General features: G+C 45.7%; 1 protein-coding gene across 4 annotated transcripts in view; it reads right to left on the bottom strand.

The window, feature by feature from the left end:
- Positions 1-23,990, bottom strand: part of SLC2A4 (solute carrier family 2 member 4) — a 322,167-nt gene that overhangs the window by 56,275 nt on the left and 241,902 nt on the right. For all 4 annotated transcript variants that reach the window (XM_075346784.1, XM_075346782.1, XM_075346783.1 and 1 more), the window contains one exon: positions 1,175-1,290. In XM_075346784.1, coding sequence (XP_075202899.1) covers positions 1,175-1,290 — 116 coding nt within the window. The remainder of the gene's footprint in view (positions 1-1,174; positions 1,291-23,990) is intronic.

Genomic DNA, 23,990 nt, shown 5'->3' with positions numbered 1-23,990 from the left:
ACAGGATAATACAGTATAATACAGAGGATACAGGATAATACAGTATAATACAGAGGATGCAGGATAATACAGAGGATACAGGATAATACAGCGGATACAGGATAATACAGTATAATACAGAGGATACAGGATAATACAGGATAATACAGGGGATACAGGATAATACAGAGGATACAGAATAATACAGTATAATACAGAGGATACAGGACAATACAGTATAATACAGAGGACACAGTATAATACAGAGGATACAGGATAATACAGGATAATACAGTATAATACAGAGGATACAGGATAATACAGGATAATACAGAGGATACAGGATAATACAGGATAATACAGTATAATACAGAGGATACAGGATAATACAGGATAATGCAGAGAATACAGGATAATGCAGAGGATACAGGATAATACAGAGGATACAGGATAATACAGTATAATACAGAGGATACAGGATAATACAGGATAATACAGTATAATACAGAGGATACAGGATAATACAGGATAATGCAGAGAATACAGGATAATGCATAGGATACAGGATAATACAGAGGACACAGGATAATACAGGATAATACAGAGGATACCGGATAATACAGAGGATACAGGATAATACAGTATAATACAGAGGATACAGTATAATACAGAGGATACAGGATAATACAGGATAATACAGTATAATACAGAGGATACAGGATAATACAGGATAATGCAGAGAATACAGGATAATGCAGAGGATACAGGATAATACAGAGGACACAGGATAATACAGGATAATACAGAGGATACCGGATAATACAGAGGATACAGGATAATACAGTATAATACAGGATAATACAGAGGATACAGGATAATACAGTATAATACAGGATAATACAGAGGATACCGGATAATACAGTATAATACAGGATAATACAGAGGATACCGGATAATACAGAGGATACAGGATAATACAGTATAATACAGGATAATACAGAGGATACAGGATAATACAGTATAATACAGAGGATACAGTATAATACAGAGGATACAGGATAATACAGTATAATACAGAGGATACAGTATAATACAGAGGATACAGGATAATACAGGGGAAAAATATGTAATATTTTCAGAAACAAATGAACTATGATATAATAATAATAGAAATAATAATTAGATCATGTATTACCTGCGCAACTAATATTCCTATCACCAGAGACAGCTGATGCAGGGTGCCCAGCGCCCCCCGGAGGTGAGTTGGAGAAATCTCCCCCACATACATCGGTACCAGACCAGACGCCAAGCCTGAAAAAGTCATCATTATTTACTGGTGGACAGAAAAAAGCGTGACCATCCGTATTACACGTGTGATATTACACGGGGGAGTGTCTGTATTACACGTGTGATATTACACGGGGGGAGAGTGTCTGTATTACATGTGTGACATTACACGGGGGGGGGGGGAGTGTCTGTATTACACATGTGATATTACATGGGGGAGTGTCTGTAATACACGTGTGATATTACACGGGGGAGTGTCTGTATTACACGTGTGATATTACACGGGGGAGTGTCTATATTACACGTGTGATATTACACGGTAAAGGGTCTGTATTACACGTGTGATATTACACGGGGAGTGTCTGTATTATACGCGTGATATTACACAGGGGAGTGTCTGTATTACACGTGTGATATTACACGGGGAGTGTCTGTATTATACGCGTGATATTACACGGGGGAGTGTCTGTATTACACGTGTGATATTACACGGGGGAGTGTCTGTATTACACATGTGATATTACACGGGGGGAGTGTCTGTATTACACGTATGATATTACACAGGGGGAGTGTCTGTATTACACGTGTGATATTACACGGGGGAGTGTCTGTATTACACGTGTGATATTACACGGGGGAGCGTCTGTATTACACATGTGATATTACACGGGGGGAGTGTCTGTATTACACGTCTGATATTACACAGGGGGATGTGTCTGTATTACACATGTGATATTACACGGGGGATGTGTCTGTATTACACGTGTGATATTACACAGGGGGAGCGTTTGTATTACACGTGTGATATTACACGGGGGAGTGTCTGTATTACACGTGTGATATTACACGGGGGGAGTGTCTGTATTACACATGTGATATTACACGGGGGAGTGTCTGTATTACACGTGTGATATTACATGGGGAGTGTCTGTATTACACGTGAGATATTACACAGGGGATTGTCTGTATTACACGTGTGATATTACACGGGGGAGCGTCTGCATTACACGTGTGATATTACACGGGGAGTGTCTGTATAACACTTGTGATATTACACGGGGGAGTGTCTGTATTACACGTGTGATATTACACGGGGGATTGTCTGTATTACACGTGTGATATTACACGGGGGAGTCTCTGTATTACACGTGTGATATTACATGCGGGGAGTGTCTGTATTACACGTGTGATATTACACGGGGGGAGTGTCTGTATAACACGTGTGATATTACACGGGGGAGTGTCTGTATTACGCGTGTGATATTACACAGGGGAGTGTCTGTATTACACGTGTGATGTTACACGGGGGGAGTGTCTGTATTACACGTGTGATATTACACGGGGGAGCGTCTGTATTACACAAGTGATATTACACGGGGGAGTGTCTGTATTACACGTGTGATATTACACAGGGGAGTGTCTGTATTACACGTGTGATATTACACGGGGGAGTCTCTGTATTACACGTATGATATTACACGGGGGAGTGTCTGTATTACACGTGTGATATTACACGGGGGAGCGTCTGCATTACACGTGTGATATTACACGGGGAGTGTCTGTATAACACTTGTGATATTACACGGGGGATTGTCTGTATTACACGTGTGATATTACACGGGGGAGCGTCTGCATTACACGTGTGATATTACACGGGGAGTGTCTGTATAACACTTGTGATATTACACGGGGGAGTGTCTGTATTACACGTGTGATATTACACGGGGGATTGTCTGTATTACACGTGTGATATTACACGGGGGAGTCTCTGTATTACACGTGTGATATTACATGGGGGGAGTGTCTGTATTACACGTGTGATATTACACGGGGGGAGTGTCTGTATAACACATGTGATATTACACGGGGGAGTGTCTGTATTACGCGTGTGATATTACACAGGGGAGTGTCTGTATTACACGTGTGATGTTACACGGGGGGAGTGTCTGTATTACACGTGTGATATTACACGGGGGAGCGTCTGTATTACACAAGTGATATTACACGGGGGAGTGTCTGTATTACACGTGTGATATTACACAGGGGAGTGTCTGTATTACACGTGTGATATTACACGGGGGAGTCTCTGTATTACACGTATGATATTACACGGGGGAGTGTCTGTATTACACGTGTGATATTACACGGGGGAGCGTCTGCATTACACGTGTGATATTACACGGGGAGTGTCTGTATAACACTTGTGATATTACACGGGGGAGTGTCTGTATTACACGTGTGATATTACACGGGGGATTGTCTGTATTACACGTGTGATATTACACGGGGGAGTCTCTGTATTACACGTGTGATATTACATGGGGGGAGTGTCTGTATTACACGTGTGATATTACACGGGGGGAGTGTCTGTATAACACGTGTGATATTACACGGGGGAGTGTCTGTATTACGCGTGTGATATTACACAGGGGAGTGTCTGTATTACACGTGTGATGTTACACGGGGGGAGTGTCTGTATTACACGTGTGATATTACACGGGGGAGCGTCTGTATTACACAAGTGATATTACACGGGGGAGTGTCTGTATTACACGTGTGATATTACACAGGGGAGTGTCTGTATTACACGTGTGATATTACACGGGGGAGTCTCTGTATTACACGTATGATATTACACGGGGGAGTGTCTGTATTACACGAGTGATATTACACGGGGGAGTATCTGTATTACACGTGTGATATTACACGGGGGAGTGTCTGTATTACACGTGTGATATTACACGGGGGTAGTGTCTGTATTACACGTGTGATATTACATGGGGAGTGTCTGTATTACACGTGTGAAATTACACGGGGGGAGTGTCTGCATTACACGTGTGATATTACACGGGGGAGTGTCTGCGTCTGTATTGCACGTGTGATATTACAAGGGGGGGAGTCTGTATTACATGTGTGATATTACACGGGGGAGCGTCTGTATTACACGTGTGATATTACACAGGGGGAGTCTGTATTACACGTGTAATATTACACGGGGGAGTGTCTGTATTACACGTGTGATATTACACAGGTGAGCGTCTGTATTGCACATGTGATATTACGCGGGGGAGGGTCTGTATTACACGTGTGATATTACATGGAGGGGAGTCTGTATTACACGTGTGATATTACACGGGGGAGTGTCTGTATTGCATGTGTGATATTACATGGGGGAGTGTCTGTATTACACAAGTAATATTACACGGGGGAGTGTCTGTATTACACGTGTGATATTACACGGGGGAGTGTCTGTATTACACGTGTGATATTACACGGGGGGGAGTGTCTGTATTACACCTGTGATATTACACGGGGGAGTGTCTGTATTACACATGTGATATTACATGGAGAGCGTCTGTATTACACGTGTGATATTACACAGGGGGAGTCTGTATTACACATGTGATATTACACGGGGGAGTGTATGTATTACATGTGTGATATTACACGGGGGAGTGTCTGTATTACACATGTGATATTACACAGAGGGAGTCTATATTACATGTGTGATATTACACGGGGGAGTGTCTGTATTACACGTGTGATATTACACGGGGGAGTGTCTGTATTACACGTGTGATATTACATGGGGGAGCGTCTGTATTACACGTGTGATAATATACGGGGGAGCGTCTGTATTACATGTGTGATATTACACAGGGGGAGTAATATTACACGGGGGAGTGTCTGTATTACACGTGTGATATTACAGGGGGGAGCGTCAGTATTACACGTGTGATATTACACGGGGGGAGTGTCTGTATTACACATGTAATGTTACATGGGGGGAGTGTCTGTGTTACACGTGTGATATTACACAGGGAACTGTCTGTATTACACTGTGATATTACACGGGGGAGTGTCTGTATTACACGTGTGATATTACACAGGGGAGTGTCTGTATTACACGTGTGATATTAAACGGGAGGAAGTGTCTGTATTACACGTGTGATATTACACGGGGGAGTGTCTGTATTACACGTGTGATATTACACAGGGGAGTGTCTGTATTACACGTGTGATATTACACGGGGGAGTGTCTGCATTACACGTGTGATATTACACAGGTGAGTATCTGTATTACACATGTGATATTACACGGGGGGAGCGTCTGTATTACACGTGTGATATTACATGGGGGAGCGTCTGTATTACACGTGTGATAATATACGGGGGAGCGTCTGTATTACACGTGTGATATTACACAGGGGGAGTAATATTACACGGGGGAGTGTCTGTATTACACGTGTGATATTACAGGGGGGAGCGTCAGTATTACACGTGTGATATTACACGGGGGGAGTGTCTGTATTACACGTGTGATATTACACAGGGGAGTGTCTGTATTACACGTGTGATATTAAACGGGAGGAAGTGTCTGTATTACACGTGTGATATTACACGGGGGAGCGTCTGTATTACACATGTAATGTTACATGGGGGGGAGTGTCTGTGTTACACGTGTGATATTACACAGGGAACTGTCTGTATTACACTGTGATATTACACGGGTGAGTGTCTGTATTACACGTGTGATATTACACAGGGGAGTGTCTGTATTACACGTGTGATATTAAACGGGAGGAAGTGTCTGTATTACACAAGTGATATTACACGGGGGAGTGTCTGTATTACACGTGTGATATTACACAGGGGAGTGTCTGTATTACACGTGTGATATTACACGGGGGAGTGTCTGTATTACACGTGTGATATTACACAGGGGAGTGTCTGTATTACACGTGTGATATTACACGGGGGAGTGTCTGCATTACACGTGTGATATTACACAGGTGAGTATCTGTATTACACATGTGATATTACACGGGGGGAGCGTCTGTATTACACGTGTGATATTACATGGGGGAGCGTCTGTATTACACGTGTGATAATATACGGGGGAGCGTCTGTATTACACGTGTGATATTACACAGGGGGAGTAATATTACACGGGGGAGTGTCTGTATTACACGTGTGATATTACAGGGGGGAGCGTCAGTATTACACGTGTGATATTACACGGGGGGAGTGTCTGTATTACACATGTAATGTTACATGGGGGGAGTGTCTGTGTTACACGTGTGATATTACACAGGGAACTGTCTGTATTACACTGTGATATTACACGGGGGAGTGTCTGTATGACACGTGTGATATTACACAGGGGAGTGTCTGTATTACACGTGTGATATTAAACGGGAGGAAGTGTCTGTATTACACGTGTGATATTACACGGGGGAGTGTCTGCATTACACGTGTGATATTACACAGGTGAGTATCTGTATTACACATGTGATATTACACGGGGGGAGCGTCTGTATTACACGTGTGATATTACACGGGGGATTGTCTGTATTACACGTGTGATATTACACGGGGGAGTCTCTGTATTACACGTGTGATATTACATGGGGGGAGTGTCTGTATTACACGTGTGATATTACACGGGGGGAGTGTCTGTATAACACGTGTGATATTACACGGGGGAGTGTCTGTATTACGCGTGTGATATTACACAGGGGAGTGTCTGTATTACACGTGTGATGTTACACGGGGGGAGTGTCTGTATTACACGTGTGATATTACACGGGGGAGCGTCTGTATTACACAAGTGATATTACACGGGGGAGTGTCTGTATTACACGTGTGATATTACACAGGGGAGTGTCTGTATTACACGTGTGATATTACACGGGGGAGTCTCTGTATTACACGTATGATATTACACGGGGGAGTGTCTGTATTACACGAGTGATATTACACGGGGGAGTATCTGTATTACACGTGTGATATTACACGGGGGAGTGTCTGTATTACACGTGTGATATTACACGGGGGTAGTGTCTGTATTACACGTGTGATATTACATGGGGAGTGTCTGTATTACACGTGTGAAATTACACGGGGGGAGTGTCTGCATTACACGTGTGATATTACACGGGGGAGTGTCTGCGTCTGTATTGCACGTGTGATATTACAAGGGGGGGAGTCTGTATTACATGTGTGATATTACACGGGGGAGCGTCTGTATTACACGTGTGATATTACACAGGGGGAGTCTGTATTACACGTGTAATATTACACGGGGGAGTGTCTGTATTACACGTGTGATATTACACAGGTGAGCGTCTGTATTGCACATGTGATATTACGCGGGGGAGGGTCTGTATTACACATGTGATATTACACGGGGGAGTGTCTGTATTGCATGTGTGATATTACATGGGGGAGTGTCTGTATTACACAAGTAATATTACACGGGGGAGTGTCTGTATTACACGTGTGATATTACACGGGGGAGTGTCTGTATTACACGTGTGATATTACACGGGGGGGAGTGTCTGTATTACACCTGTGATATTACACGGGGGAGTGTCTGTATTACACATGTGATATTACATGGAGAGCGTCTGTATTACACGTGTGATATTACACAGGGGGAGTCTGTATTACACATGTGATATTACACGGGGGAGTGTCTGTATTACACATGTGATATTACATGGAGAGCGTCTGTATTACACGTGTGATATTACACAGGGGGAGTCTGTATTACACGTGTGATATTACACAGGGGAGTGTCTGTATTACACGTGTGATATTACACGGGGGAGTCTGTATTACATGTGTGATATTACACGGGGGAGTGTCTGTATTACACATGTGATATTACACAGAGGGAGTCTATATTACATGTGTGATATTACACGGGGGAGTGTCTGTATTACACGTGTGATATTACACGGGGGAGTGTCTGTATTACACGTGTGATATTACATGGGGGAGCGTCTGTATTACACGTGTGATAATATACGGGGGAGCGTCTGTATTACACGTGTGATATTACACAGGGGGAGTAATATTACACGGGGGAGTGTCTGTATTACACGTGTGATATTACAGGGGGGAGCGTCAGTATTACACGTGTGATATTACACGGGGGGAGTGTCTGTATTACACATGTAATGTTACATGGGGGGAGTGTCTGTGTTACACGTGTGATATTACACAGGGAACTGTCTGTATTACACTGTGATATTACACGGGGGAGTGTCTGTATTACACGTGTGATATTACACAGGGGAGTGTCTGTATTACACGTGTGATATTAAACGGGAGGAAGTGTCTGTATTACACGTGTGATATTACACGGGGGAGTGTCTGTATTACACGTGTGATATTACACAGGGGAGTGTCTGTATTACACGTGTGATATTACACGGGGGAGTGTCTGCATTACACGTGTGATATTACACAGGTGAGTATCTGTATTACACATGTGATATTACACGGGGGGAGCGTCTGTATTACACGTGTGATATTACATGGGGGAGCGTCTGTATTACACGTGTGATAATATACGGGGGAGCGTCTGTATTACACGTGTGATATTACACAGGGGGAGTAATATTACACGGGGGAGTGTCTGTATTACACGTGTGATATTACAGGGGGGAGCGTCAGTATTACACGTGTGATATTACACGGGGGGAGTGTCTGTATTACACGTGTGATATTACACAGGGGAGTGTCTGTATTACACGTGTGATATTAAATGGGAGGAAGTGTCTGTATTACACGTGTGATATTACACGGGGGAGCGTCTGTATTACACATGTAATGTTACATGGGGGGGAGTGTCTGTGTTACACGTGTGATATTACACAGGGAACTGTCTGTATTACACTGTGATATTACACGGGGGAGTGTCTGTATTACACGTGTGATATTACACAGGGGAGTGTCTGTATTACACGTGTGATATTAAACGGGAGGAAGTGTCTGTATTACACGTGTGATATTACACGGGGGAGTGTCTGTATTACACGTGTGATATTACACAGGGGAGTGTCTGTATTACACGTGTGATATTACACGGGGGAGTGTCTGTATTACACGTGTGATATTACACAGGGGAGTGTCTGTATTACACGTGTGATATTACACGGGGGAGTGTCTGCATTACACGTGTGATATTACACAGGTGAGTATCTGTATTACACATGTGATATTACACGGGGGGAGCGTCTGTATTACACGTGTGATATTACATGGGGGAGCGTCTGTATTACACGTGTGATAATATACGGGGGAGCGTCTGTATTACACGTGTGATATTACACAGGGGGAGTAATATTACACGGGGGAGTGTCTGTATTACACGTGTGATATTACAGGGGGGAGCGTCAGTATTACACGTGTGATATTACACGGGGGGAGTGTCTGTATTACACATGTAATGTTACATGGGGGGAGTGTCTGTGTTACACGTGTGATATTACACAGGGAACTGTCTGTATTACACTGTGATATTACACGGGGGAGTGTCTGTATTACACGTGTGATATTACACAGGGGAGTGTCTGTATTACACGTGTGATATTAAACGGGAGGAAGTGTCTGTATTACACGTGTGATATTACACGGGGGAGTGTCTGCATTACACGTGTGATATTACACAGGTGAGTATCTGTATTACACATGTGATATTACACGGGGGGAGCGTCTGTATTACACGTGTGATATTACACAGGGGAGTGTCTGTATTACACGTGTGATATTACACGGGGGAGTGTCTGTATTACACAAGTGATATTACACGGAGGAGTGTCTGTATGACACGTGTGATATTACACGGGGGGAAGTGTCTGTATTACACGTGTGATATTACACGGGGGAGTGTCTGCATTACATGTGTGATATTACACAGGGGAGTGTCTGTATTACACGTGTGATATTACACGGGGGGAGCGTCTGTATTACACGTGTGATATTACACAGGGGAGTGTCTGTATTACACGTGTGATATTACACGGGGGATTGTCTGTATTACTCGTGTGATATTACACGGGGGGAGTGTCTGCATTACACGTGTGATATTACACGGGGGAGTGTCAGTATTACACTTGTGATATTACACGGGGGAGTGTCTGTACTACACGTGTAATATTACACGGGGGAGTGTCTGTACTACACGTGTGATATTACACGGGGGGAGTGTCTGCATTACACGTGTGATACTACACGGGGGAGTGTCTGTATTACACGTGTGATATTACACGGGGGAGTGTCTATATTACACGTGTGATATTACATGGGGGAGTGTCTGTATTACATGTGTGATATTACACGGGGGAGTGTCTGAATTACACATGTGATATTACACAGGGGGAGTGTCTGTATTACCCGTGTGATATTACACGGGGGAGCGTCTGTATTAAACGTGTGATATTACACGGGGGAGTGTCTGTATTACACGTGTGATATTACACGGGGGTAGTGTCTGTATTACACGTGTGATATTACATGGGGAGTGTCTGTATTACACGTGTGAAATTACACGGGGGGAGTGTCTGCATTACACGTGTGATATTACACGGGGGAGTGTCTGCGTCTGTATTGCACGTGTGATATTACAAGGGGGGGAGTCTGTATTACATGTGTGATATTACACGGGGGAGCGTCTGTATTACACGTGTGATATTACACAGGGGGAGTCTGTATTACACGTGTAATATTACACGGGGGAGTGTCTGTATTACACGTGTGATATTACACAGGTGAGCGTCTGTATTGCACATGTGATATTACGCGGGGGAGGGTCTGTATTACACGTGTGATATTACATGGAGGGGAGTCTGTATTACACGTGTGATATTACACGGGGGAGTGTCTGTATTGCATGTGTGATATTACATGGGGGAGTGTCTGTATTACACAAGTAATATTACACGGGGGAGTGTCTGTATTACACGTGTGATATTACACGGGGGAGTGTCTGTATTACACGTGTGATATTACACGGGGGGGAGTGTCTGTATTACACCTGTGATATTACACGGGGGAGTGTCTGTATTACACATGTGATATTACATGGAGAGCGTCTGTATTACACGTGTGATATTACACAGGGGGAGTCTGTATTACACATGTGATATTACACGGGGGAGTGTATGTATTACATGTGTGATATTACACGGGGGAGTGTCTGTATTACACATGTGATATTACACAGAGGGAGTCTATATTACATGTGTGATATTACACGGGGGAGTGTCTGTATTACACGTGTGATATTACACGGGGGAGTGTCTGTATTACACGTGTGATATTACATGGGGGAGCGTCTGTATTACACGTGTGATAATATACGGGGGAGCGTCTGTATTACACGTGTGATATTACACAGGGGGAGTAATATTACACGGGGGAGTGTCTGTATTACACGTGTGATATTACAGGGGGGAGCGTCAGTATTACACGTGTGATATTACACGGGGGGAGTGTCTGTATTACACATGTAATGTTACATGGGGGGAGTGTCTGTGTTACACGTGTGATATTACACAGGGAACTGTCTGTATTACACTGTGATATTACACGGGGGAGTGTCTGTATTACACGTGTGATATTACACAGGGGAGTGTCTGTATTACACGTGTGATATTAAACGGGAGGAAGTGTCTGTATTACACGTGTGATATTACACGGGGGAGTGTCTGTATTACACGTGTGATATTACACAGGGGAGTGTCTGTATTACACGTGTGATATTACACGGGGGAGTGTCTGCATTACACGTGTGATATTACACAGGTGAGTATCTGTATTACACATGTGATATTACACGGGGGGAGCGTCTGTATTACACGTGTGATATTACATGGGGGAGCGTCTGTATTACACGTGTGATAATATACGGGGGAGCGTCTGTATTACACGTGTGATATTACACAGGGGGAGTAATATTACACGGGGGAGTGTCTGTATTACACGTGTGATATTACAGGGGGGAGCGTCAGTATTACACGTGTGATATTACACGGGGGGAGTGTCTGTATTACACGTGTGATATTACACAGGGGAGTGTCTGTATTACACATGTAATGTTACATGGGGGGAGTGTCTGTGTTACACGTGTGATATTACACAGGGAACTGTCTGTATTACACTGTGATATTACACGGGGGAGTGTCTGTATTACACGTGTGATATTACACAGGGGAGTGTCTGTATTACACGTGTGATATTAAACGGGAGGAAGTGTCTGTATTACACGTGTGATATTACACGGGGGAGTGTCTGTATTACACGTGTGATATTACACAGGGGAGTGTCTGTATTACACGTGTGATATTACACGGGGGAGTGTCTGCATTACACGTGTGATATTACACAGGTGAGTATCTGTATTACACATGTGATATTACACGGGGGGAGCGTCTGTATTACACGTGTGATATTACATGGGGGAGCGTCTGTATTACACGTGTGATAATATACGGGGGAGCGTCTGTATTACACGTGTGATATTACACAGGGGGAGTAATATTACACGGGGGAGTGTCTGTATTACACGTGTGATATTACAGGGGGGAGCGTCAGTATTACACGTGTGATATTACACGGGGGGAGTGTCTGTATTACACGTGTGATATTACACAGGGGAGTGTCTGTATTACACGTGTGATATTAAACGGGAGGAAGTGTCTGTATTACACGTGTGATATTACACGGGGGAGCGTCTGTATTACACATGTAATGTTACATGGGGGGAGTGTCTGTGTTACACGTGTGATATTACACAGGGAACTGTCTGTATTACACTGTGATATTACACGGGGGAGTGTCTGTATTACACGTGTGATATTACACAGGGGAGTGTCTGTATTACACGTGTGATATTAAACGGGAGGAAGTGTCTGTATTACACGTGTGATATTACACGGGGGAGTGTCTGTATTACACGTGTGATATTACACAGGGGAGTGTCTGTATTACACGTGTGATATTACACGGGGGAGTGTCTGTATTACACGTGTGATATTACACAGGGGAGTGTCTGTATTACACGTGTGATATTACACGGGGGAGTGTCTGCATTACACGTGTGATATTACACAGGTGAGTATCTGTATTACACATGTGATATTACACGGGGGGAGCGTCTGTATTACACGTGTGATATTACATGGGGGAGCGTCTGTATTACACGTGTGATAATATACGGGGGAGCGTCTGTATTACACGTGTGATATTACACAGGGGGAGTAATATTACACGGGGGAGTGTCTGTATTACACGTGTGATATTACAGGGGGGAGCGTCAGTATTACACGTGTGATATTACACGGGGGGAGTGTCTGTATTACACATGTAATGTTACATGGGGGGAGTGTCTGTGTTACACGTGTGATATTACACAGGGAACTGTCTGTATTACACTGTGATATTACACGGGGGAGTGTCTGTATTACACGTGTGATATTACACAGGGGAGTGTCTGTATTACACGTGTGATATTAAACGGGAGGAAGTGTCTGTATTACACGTGTGATATTACACGGGGGAGTGTCTGCATTACACGTGTGATATTACACAGGTGAGTATCTGTATTACACATGTGATATTACACGGGGGGAGCGTCTGTATTACACGTGTGATATTACACAGGGGAGTGTCTGTATTACACGTGTGATATTACACGGGGGAGTGTCTGTATTACACAAGTGATATTACACGGAGGAGTGTCTGTATGACACGTGTGATATTACACGGGGGGAAGTGTCTGTATTACACGTGTGATATTACACGGGGGAGTGTCTGCATTACATGTGTGATATTACACAGGGGAGTGTCTGTATTACACGTGTGATATTACACGGGGGGAGCGTCTGTATTACACGTGTGATATTACACAGGGGAGTGTCTGTATTACACGTGTGATATTACACGGGGGATTGTCTGTATTACTCGTGTGATATTACACGGGGGGAGTGTCTGCATTACACGTGTGATATTACACGGGGGAGTGTCAGTATTACACTTGTGATATTACACGGGGGAGTGTCTGTACTACACGTGTAATATTACACGGGGGAGTGTCTGTACTACACGTGTGATATTACACGGGGGGAGTGTCTGCATTACACGTGTGATACTACACGGGGGAGTGTCTGTATTACACGTGTGATATTACACGGGGGAGTGTCTATATTACACGTGTGATATTACATGGGGGAGTGTCTGTATTACATGTGTGATATTACACGGGGGAGTGTCTGAATTACACATGTAATATTACACAGGGGGAGTGTCTGTATTACCCGTGTGATATTACACGGGGGAGCGTCTGTATTAAACGTGTGATATTACACGGGGGGAGTGTGTATTACACGTGTGATATTACCCGGGGGAGCGTCTGTATTAAACGTGTGATATTACACGGGGGGAGTGTCTGTATTACACGTATGATATTACACGGGGGAGTGTCTGTATTACACGTGTGATATTACACGGGGGAACGTCTGTATTACACGTGTGATATTACACGAGGGGGAGTCTGTATTACACGTGTGATATTACACGGGGGAGTGTCTGTATTACACGTGTGATATTACACGGGGGAGCGTCTGTATTACAAGTGTGATATTACACAGGGGGAGTCTGTATTACACGTGCGATATTACACGGGGAGTGTCTGTATTACACGTGTGATTTTACAGGGAGGAGTGTCTGTATTACACATGTGATATTACACGGGGGAGTGTCTGTATTACACATGTGATATTACACAGAGGGAGTCTGTATTACATGTGTGATATTACACGGGGGAGTGTCTGTATTACACGTGTGATATTACACGGGGGAGTGTCTGTATTACACGTGTGATATTACATGGGGGAGCGTCTGTATTACATGTGTGATAATATACGGGGGAGCGTCTGTATTACACGTGTGATATTACACAGGGGGAGTAATATTACACGGGGGAGTGTCTGTATTACACGTGTGATATTACAGGGGGGAGCGTCAGTATTACACGTGTGATATTACACGGGGGGAGTGTCTGTATTACACATGTAATGTTACATGGGGGGAGTGTCTGTGTTACACGTGTGATATTACACAGGGAACTGTCTGTATTACACGTGTGATATTACACGGGGGGAGACTCTGTATTACACGTGATATATTACACGGGGGAGTGTCTGTATTACACGTGTGATATTACACAGGGGGAGTGTCTGTATTACACGTGTGATATTACACAGGGAACTGTCTGTATTACATGTGTGATATTACATGGGGGGAGAGTCTGTATTACACGTGTGATATTACACAGGGGGGTGTCTGTATTACACGTGTGATATTAAATGGGGGGAAGTGTCTGTATTACACGTGTGATATTACACGGGGGAGTGTCTGTATTACGCGTGTGATATTACACAGGGGAGTGTCTGTATTACACGTGTGATATTACACGGGGGAGTGTCTGCATTACACGTGTGATATTACACAGGTGAGTATCTGTATTACACATGTGATATTACACGGGGGAGTGTCTGTATTACACGTGTGATATTACACGGGGGAGTGTCTGTATTACACGTGTGATATTACACGGGGGAGCGTCTGTATTACACGTGTGAGATTACACAGGGGAGTGTCTGTATTACACGTGTGATATTACACGGGGGAGTGTCTGTATTACACAAGTGATATTACACGGAGGAGTGTCTGTATGACACGTGTGATATTACACGGGGGGAAGTGTCTGTATTACACGTGTGATATTACACGGGGGAGTGTCTGCATTACATGTGTGATATTACACAGGGGAGTGTCTGTATTACACGTGTGATATTACACGGGGGGAGCGTCTGTATTACACGTGTGATATTACACAGGGGAGTGTCTGTATTACACGTGTAATATTACACGGGGGAGTGTCTGTATTACTCGTGTGATATTACACGGGGGGAGTGTCTGCATTACACGTGTGATATTACACGGGGGAGTGTCAGTATTACACTTGTGATATTACACGGGGGAGTGTCTGTACTACACGTGTAATATTACACGGGGGAGTGTCTGCATTACACGTGTGATACTACACGGGGGAGTGTCTGTATTACACGTGTGATATTACACGGGGGAGTGTCTATATTACACGTGTGATATTACATGGGGGAGTGTTGTGAAGATGTAATTTACCCTCTCACTGTATATGCTGTGATACTATGTCATGATATGTATATTTCCCTGGTTGTATTAGTTGTAATTCATGTATTTTCTTGGGGGAGCTACTGGTCTCAATGTGTCTCTCTCATACAATTGTAGTCTTGGCATCTAATGTGATTATGTAAATAGCCTGTCCTCTTCTTTCCAGAGTTGTGTATCTAATCTGTAATTGCATTGGCCAGTGAAGGAATAGTCATTGTTCTTTACAGCAGGGGATCCCTTCATCTACTGTGGCTGGCAGACATATTGGAGCCCTGTGATGGACCAAACCATTGATGATAGGATGTGTGACCCCTACCCCCTGAACAAACATGGTGGGCTGGTCAAGCAGCACAGACAATGCATTTCCCTTTTTGTAACTTCAGAGTGAGCTGAAACTTGAAGAGAGCAGGAGCCCCAGCCTGGGTGGCTGTGGACACGGACGGAGCTAGGCCTGTGTGGCGGCTCGTGGGATTGTGTGGAACTCTCTGGGACTCTGAAAAGGACTATTACGTTGTGATCTGGCACTTTGGATTATCGGGAGGTTTCCCCGAATCTGTTTTATTTGGACTTGTCGTGTGCTGTTCCTGTATTCCTGTTAGTAAACCTGTTGGATCATCCTCGGCCTGTTGTCTCTCTTTGCTCTGATGTACACCCCGTCACAAACTGGTTGGCAGCGCTGGGATCAGAGCAGAAGGAATGGAGGACAATGGCTCAACATCAGGAACCAGCACTGCAGAGTACAAGACCTGGACTTTGGGGAGCCTGCAATCAAAGGCCCGTGAAGTAGGAGTTCGTTTCAAAGGACTCTCCAAGGAGCAGCTGATTGAGGCGCTAGAAGGAGTCTGTTCGCAAAATGACGTGGAGGAAGGATCCTCACAGCAAACGGAAGAAAGACGGCAGCCGGAGGTGAATACCCAAAAAAGTCAATGGGTTGTGTGGTACAAGGAGGAGATGGCACTGCTTGGAGATGAGGCCACCATAGAAGATAAGAGGGAGGCCATGCGTGGAGCTAAAGAGAAGGAGCGCAGGATGGAGGAGATGGCACTGCTGGATAAGGAGCTCGCTGTGGAAGCCGCGAGAGGTTCCAGACAGACTGTAACCCCAGCACCCATCATGAGGGAACTTCCCAGGGTGTCCCGCAAAGACTTTAAGCCGCTTAATGAGGCTGCAGGCGACATTGAGGGCTTCTTCCAGGACTTTGAGCATCAGTGTCGATTAATGGAAGTCCCGGACAGGGAGCGTGTCCGGCATCTGGTTGGGCTCCTAGAGGGGGGAGCTGCTGAAGCCTATAGAGCTATGGACCCTCGGTGGAACTGTGAGTATGCGGATATTAAACAGACTATTCTAGAACATTATGCTGTGACCCCAGACACTTACAGGACTCAGTTCCGTGCTTTAGCCTGTGATGGGGAAGTGTCTTTTAAGATATATGCTCATAGACTCAAACAAATATGTAATCGCTGGCTGGAGGCAGAGGAGGCCTTATCTTGGGAGACCTTCCTGCAGGTCATCCTAAAAGAACAATTCTTTGCCCAGTGCCCCGCTGAGATCCGGGAATGGGTGCATGAGAGAAAACCAGCGACAGTGGAGGAAGCTGCTGCTCTCGCTGATGAGGCTCTCACCATCAAGCCTCAGTGGAGGGTTCTGTTGGAGGATGGAGAGACGCCTAACAGCTCCACAACACCGGATGCCCCCAGTTATTCTGTCCCCATTGTTCCCCGTTCCTCTAAGCCACCACATGTTGATACCCGTGTTAATGTGCCTCCAGTTGCTTCTACTGCACTTTCTGGAATACGCCGGGGAGAGGAAGTAACAGAGCGCAGGTGTTATGTTTGTAGGCATCCCGGGCATTTGCAGGCCTCATGCCCAGCCAGGCCATGGAGGAATCATCCTCAAACCCCTACAGAACCTTCAGGTGGGAGCCGGCCTCCAAGTTCCCCTACCCCTTACCCAAGAGGACGCCTTGGATGGAGGGAGACCCAGCTCAGATGCTATCAATGTAGACAGCCAGGGCATCGGCAAGTCTCCTGCAGAGCTGTTCAAATGAGGACTGATCCTGCACCCAATCGGATTGTTAATTATTTACAGCCCAGTGCCATGGAGGAAGATGTGGCACCGTTATGTGAGGACTGGCCTAGTCACTCAGCCCCCCATGTTGCACCACCAGGAGTTTACGGGGTGCGACCCGCAGTTATGACGACTTCTGCTCATCGAGGTAAGCACTTGCAGGAGGTTGTGCTGGATGGACAGAGACTTGTTGGATTTTGTGACTCGGGTGCTTTCCTCACACTGGCTGATCCCCGAGTGGTTCGGCCTGAGGCAATCCATAGAGGACCTGGGATTGTTATTGAACTGGCTGGTGGACAATGGAGGACTATTCCCACAGCCACTGTGGATCTGAACTTTGGTTTTGGGGTCAGGCGATGTGTGGTTGGGGTGATGGGTGGTCTGCCTGCAGCTGTTCTCCTGGGCAATGATGTGGGAGAGCTACGATGCCAATTCGTGGCTGCATGAAGCCACATGTAAGTAACGCTCTGCCTGTGTGTACTTAACCAGTGACCTGTAGAGGTCCCTAGTACGTACACAAGTTGGGAGGGGGAGGGATTGTGAAGATGTAATTTACCCTCTCACTGTATATGCTGTGATACTATGTCATGATATGTATATTTCCCTGGTTGTATTAGTTGTAATTCATGTATTTTCTTGGGGGAGCTACTGGTCTCAATGTGTCTCTCTCATACAATTGTAGTCTTGGCATCTAATGTGATTATGTAAATAGCCTGTCCTCTTCTTTCCAGAGTTGTGTATCTAATCTGTAATTGCATTGGCCAGTGAAGGAATAGTCATTGTTCTTTACAGCAGGGGATCCCTTCATCTACTGTGGCTGGCAGACATATTGGAGCCCTGTGATGGACCAAACCATTGATGATAGGATGTGTGACCCCTACCCCCTGAACAAACATGGTGGGCTGGTCAAGCAGCACAGACAATGCATTTCCCTTTTTGTAACTTCAGAGTGAGCTGAAACTTGAAGAGAGCAGGAGCCCCAGCCTGGGTGGCTGTGGACACGGACGGAGCTAGGCCTGTGTGGCGGCTCGTGGGATTGTGTGGAACTCTCTGGGACTCTGAAAAGGACTATTACGTTGTGATCTGGCACTTTGGATTATCGGGAGGTGCCCCCGAATCTGTTTTATTTGGACTTGTCGTGTGCTGTTCCTGTATTCCTGTTAGTAAACCTGTTGGATCATCCTCGGCCTGTTGTCTCTCTTTGCTCTGATGTACACCCCGTCACAAACTGGTTGGCAGCGCTGGGATCAGAGCAGAAGGAATGGAGGACAATGGCTCAACATCAGGAACCAGCACTGCAGAGTACAAGACCTGGACTTTGGGGAGCCTGCAATCAAAGGCCCGTGAAGTAGGAGTTCGTTTCAAAGGACTCTCCAAGGAGCAGCTGATTGAGGCGCTAGAAGGAGTCTGTTCGCAAAATGACGTGGAGGAAGGATCCTCACAGCAAACGGAAGAAAGACGGCAGCCGGAGGTGAATACCCAAAAAAGTCAATGGGTTGTGTGGTACAAGGAGGAGATGGCACTGCTTGGAGATGAGGCCACCATAGAAGATAAGAGGGAGGCCATGCGTGGAGCTAAAGAGAAGGAGCGCAGGATGGAGGAGATGGCACTGCTGGATAAGGAGCTCGCTGTGGAAGCCGCGAGAGGTTCCAGACAGACTGTAACCCCAGCACCCATCATGAGGGAACTTCCCAGGGTGTCCCGCAAAGACTTTAAGCCGTTTAATGAGGCTGCAGGCGACATTGAGGGCTTCTTCCAGGACTTTGAGCATCAGTGTCGATTAATGGAAGTCCCGGACAGGGAGCGTGTCCGGCATCTGGTTGGGCTCCTAGAGGGGGGAGCTGCTGAAGCCTATAGAGCTATGGACCCTCGGTGGAACTGTGAGTATGCGGATATTAAACAGACTATTCTAGAACATTATGCTGTGACCCCAGACACTTACAGGACTCAGTTCCGTGCTTTAGCCTGTGATGGGGAAGTGTCTTTTAAGATATATGCTCATAGACTCAAACAAATATGTAATCGCTGGCTGGAGGCAGAGGAGGCCTTATCTTGGGAGACCTTCCTGCAGGTCATCCTAAAAGAACAATTCTTTGCCCAGTGCCCCGCTGAGATCCGGGAATGGGTGCGTGAGAGAAAACCAGCGACAGTGGAGGAAGCTGCTGCTCTCGCTGATGAGGCTCTCACCATCAAGCCTCAGTGGAGGGTTCTGTTGGAGGATGGAGAGACGCCTAACAGCTCCACAACACCGGATGCCCCCAGTTATTCTGTCCCCATTGTTCCCCGTTCCTCTAAGCCACCACATGTTGATACCCGTGTTAATGTGCCTCCAGTTGCTTCTACTGCACTTTCTGGAATACGCCGGGGAGAGGAAGTAACAGAGCGCAGGTGTTATGTTTGTAGGCATCCCGGGCATTTGCAGGCCTCATGCCCAGCCAGGCCATGGAGGAATCATCCTCAAACCCCTACAGCACCTTCAGGTGGGAGCCGGCCTCCAAGTTCCCCTACCCCTTACCCAAGAGGACGCCTTGGATGGAGGGAGACCCAGCTCAGATGCTATCAATGTAGACAGCCAGGGCATCGGCAAGTCTCCTGCAGAGCTGTTCAAATGAGGACTGATCCTGCACCCAATCGGATTGTTAATTATTTACAGCCCAGTGCCATGGAGGAAGATGTGGCACCGTTATGTGAGGACTGGCCTAGTCACTCAGCCCCCCATGTTGCACCACCAGGAGTTTACGGGGTGCGACCCGCAGTTATGACGACTTCTGCTCATCGAGGTAAGCACTTGCAGGAGGTTGTGCTGGATGGACAGAGACTTGTTGGATTTTGTGACTCGGGTGCTTTCCTCACACTGGCTGATCCCCGAGTGGTTCGGCCTGAGGCAATCCATAGAGGACCTGGGATTGTTATTGAACTGGCTGGTGGACAATGGAGGACTATTCCCACAGCCACTGTGGATCTGAACTTTGGTTTTGGGGTCAGGCGATGTGTGGTTGGGGTGATGGGTGGTCTGCCTGCAGCTGTTCTCCTGGGCAATGATGTGGGAGAGCTACGATGCCAATTCGTGGCTGCATGAAGCCACATGTAAGTAACGCTCTGCCTGTGTGTACTTAACCAGTGACCTGTAGAGGTCCCTAGTACGTACACAAGTTGGGAGGGGGAGGGATTGTGAAGATGTAATTTACCCTCTCACTGTATATGCTGTGATACTATGTCATGATATGTATATTTCCCTGGTTGTATTAGTTGTAATTCATGTATTTTCTTGGGGGAGCTACTGGTCTCAATGTGTCTCTCTCATACAATTGTAGTCTTGGCATCTAATGTGATTATGTAAATAGCCTGTCCTATTCTTTCCAGAGTTGTGTATCTAATCTGTAATTGCATTGGCCAGTGAAGGAATAGTCATTGTTCTTTACAGCAGGGGATCCCTTCATCTACTGTGGCTGGCAGACATATCAGAGCCCTGTGATGGACCAAACCATTGATGATAGGATGTGTGACCCCCACCCCCTGAACAAACATGGTGGGCTGGTCAAGCAGCACAGACAATGCATTTCCCTTTTTGTAACTTCAGAGTGAGCTGAAACTTGAAGAGAGCAGGGGCCCCAGCCTGGGTGGCTGTGGACACGGACGGAGCTAGGCCTGTGTGGCGGCTCGTGGGATTGTGTGGAACTCTCTGGGACTCTGAAAAGGACTATTACGTTGTGATCTGGCACTTTGGATTATCGGGAGGTGCCCCCGAATCTGTTTTATTTGGACTTGTCGTGTGCTGTTCCTGTATTCCTGTTAGTAAACCAGTTGGATCATCCTCGGCCTGTTGTCTCTCTTTGCTCTGATGTACACCCCGTCACAGTGTCTGTATTACATGTGTGATATTACACGGGGGAGTGTCTGAATTACACATGTGATATTACACGGGGGAGTGTCTGAATTACACATGTGATATTACACGGGGGAGTGTCTGTATTACACGTGTGATATTACACGGGGGAGTGTCTGAATTACACATGTGATATTACACAGGGGGAGTGTCTGTATTACCCGTGTGATATTACACGGGGGAGCGTCTGTATTGCAAGTGTGATATTACACGGGGGGGAGTCTGTATTACACGTGTGATATTACACGGGGGAGCGTCTGTATTAAACGTGTGATATTACACGGGGGGAGTGTCTGTATTACACATATGATATTACACGGGGGAGTGTCTGTATTACACGTGTGATATTACACGGGGGAACGTCTGTATTACACGTGTGATATTACACGAGGGGGAGTCTGTATTACACGTGTGATATTACACGGGGGAGTGTCTGTATTACACGTGTGATATTACACGGGGGAGCGTCTGTATTACAAGTGTGATATTACACAGGGGGAGTCTGTATTACACGTGTGATATTACACGGGGGGAGTCTGTATTACACGTGCGATATTACACGGGGAGTGTCTGTATTACACGTGTGATTTTACACGGAGGAGTGTCTGTATTACACATGTGATATTACACGGGGGAGCGTCTGTATTGCACGTGTGATATTACACGGGGGAGTCTGTATTACACGTGTGATATTACACGGGGGAGGATGGAGTCTGTATTACACGTGTGATATTACACGGGGGAGCATCTGTATTAAACGTGTGATATAACACGGGGGGAGTGTCTGTATTACACCTGTGATATTACACGGGGGAGTGCCTATATTACACGTGTGATATTACACGGGGGAGCGTCTGTATTACACGTGTGATATTACACGGGGGGGAGTGTCTGTATTACATGTGTGATATTACATGGGGGAGTGTCTGTATTACACGTGTGATATTACACGGGGGAGGATGGAGTCTGTATTACACGTGTGATATTACACGGGGGAGCATCTGTATTAAACGTGTGATATAACACGGGGGGAGTGTCTGTATTACACCTGTGATATTACACGGGGGAGTGCCTGTATTACACGTGTGATATTACACGGGGGAGCGTCTGTATTACACGTGTGATATTACACGGGGGGAGTGTCTGTATTACATGTGTGATATTACATGGGGGAGTGTCTGTATTACACGTGTGATATTACACGGGGGAGCGTCTGTATTGCACGTGTGATATTACAAGGGTGGGAGTCTGTATTACACGTGTGATATTACACGGGGGAGCGTCTGTATTGCACGTGTGATATTACACAGGGGGAGTCTGTATTACACGTGTAATATTACACGGGGGAGCGTCTGTATTAAACGTGTGATATTACACGAGGGAGTGTCTGTATTACACTTGTGATATTACACGGGGGAACGTCTGTATTACACGTGTGATATTACACGAGGGGGAGTCTGTATTACACGTGTGATATTACACGGGGGAGTGTCTGTGTTACACGTGTGATATTACACGGGGGAGCGTCTGTATTACAAGTGTGATATTACACAGGGGGAGTCTGTATTACACGTGTGATATTACACGGGGGGAGTCTGTATTACACATGTGATATTACACGGGGAGTGTCTGTATTACACGTGTGATATTACACGGGGGAGTGTCTGTATTACACATGTGATATTACACGGGGGAGCGTCTGTATTGCACGTGTGATATTACACGGGGGAAGTCTGTATTACACGTGTGATATTACACGGGGGAG

The sequence above is a fragment of the Anomaloglossus baeobatrachus genome, chromosome 4, assembly GCF_048569485.1.
Source record: "Anomaloglossus baeobatrachus isolate aAnoBae1 chromosome 4, aAnoBae1.hap1, whole genome shotgun sequence".
NCBI lineage: Eukaryota > Metazoa > Chordata > Amphibia > Anura > Aromobatidae > Anomaloglossus > Anomaloglossus baeobatrachus.
The sequence above is the reverse complement of the archived record's forward strand: the minus strand, read 5'-3'. Positions and strand labels throughout refer to the sequence as shown.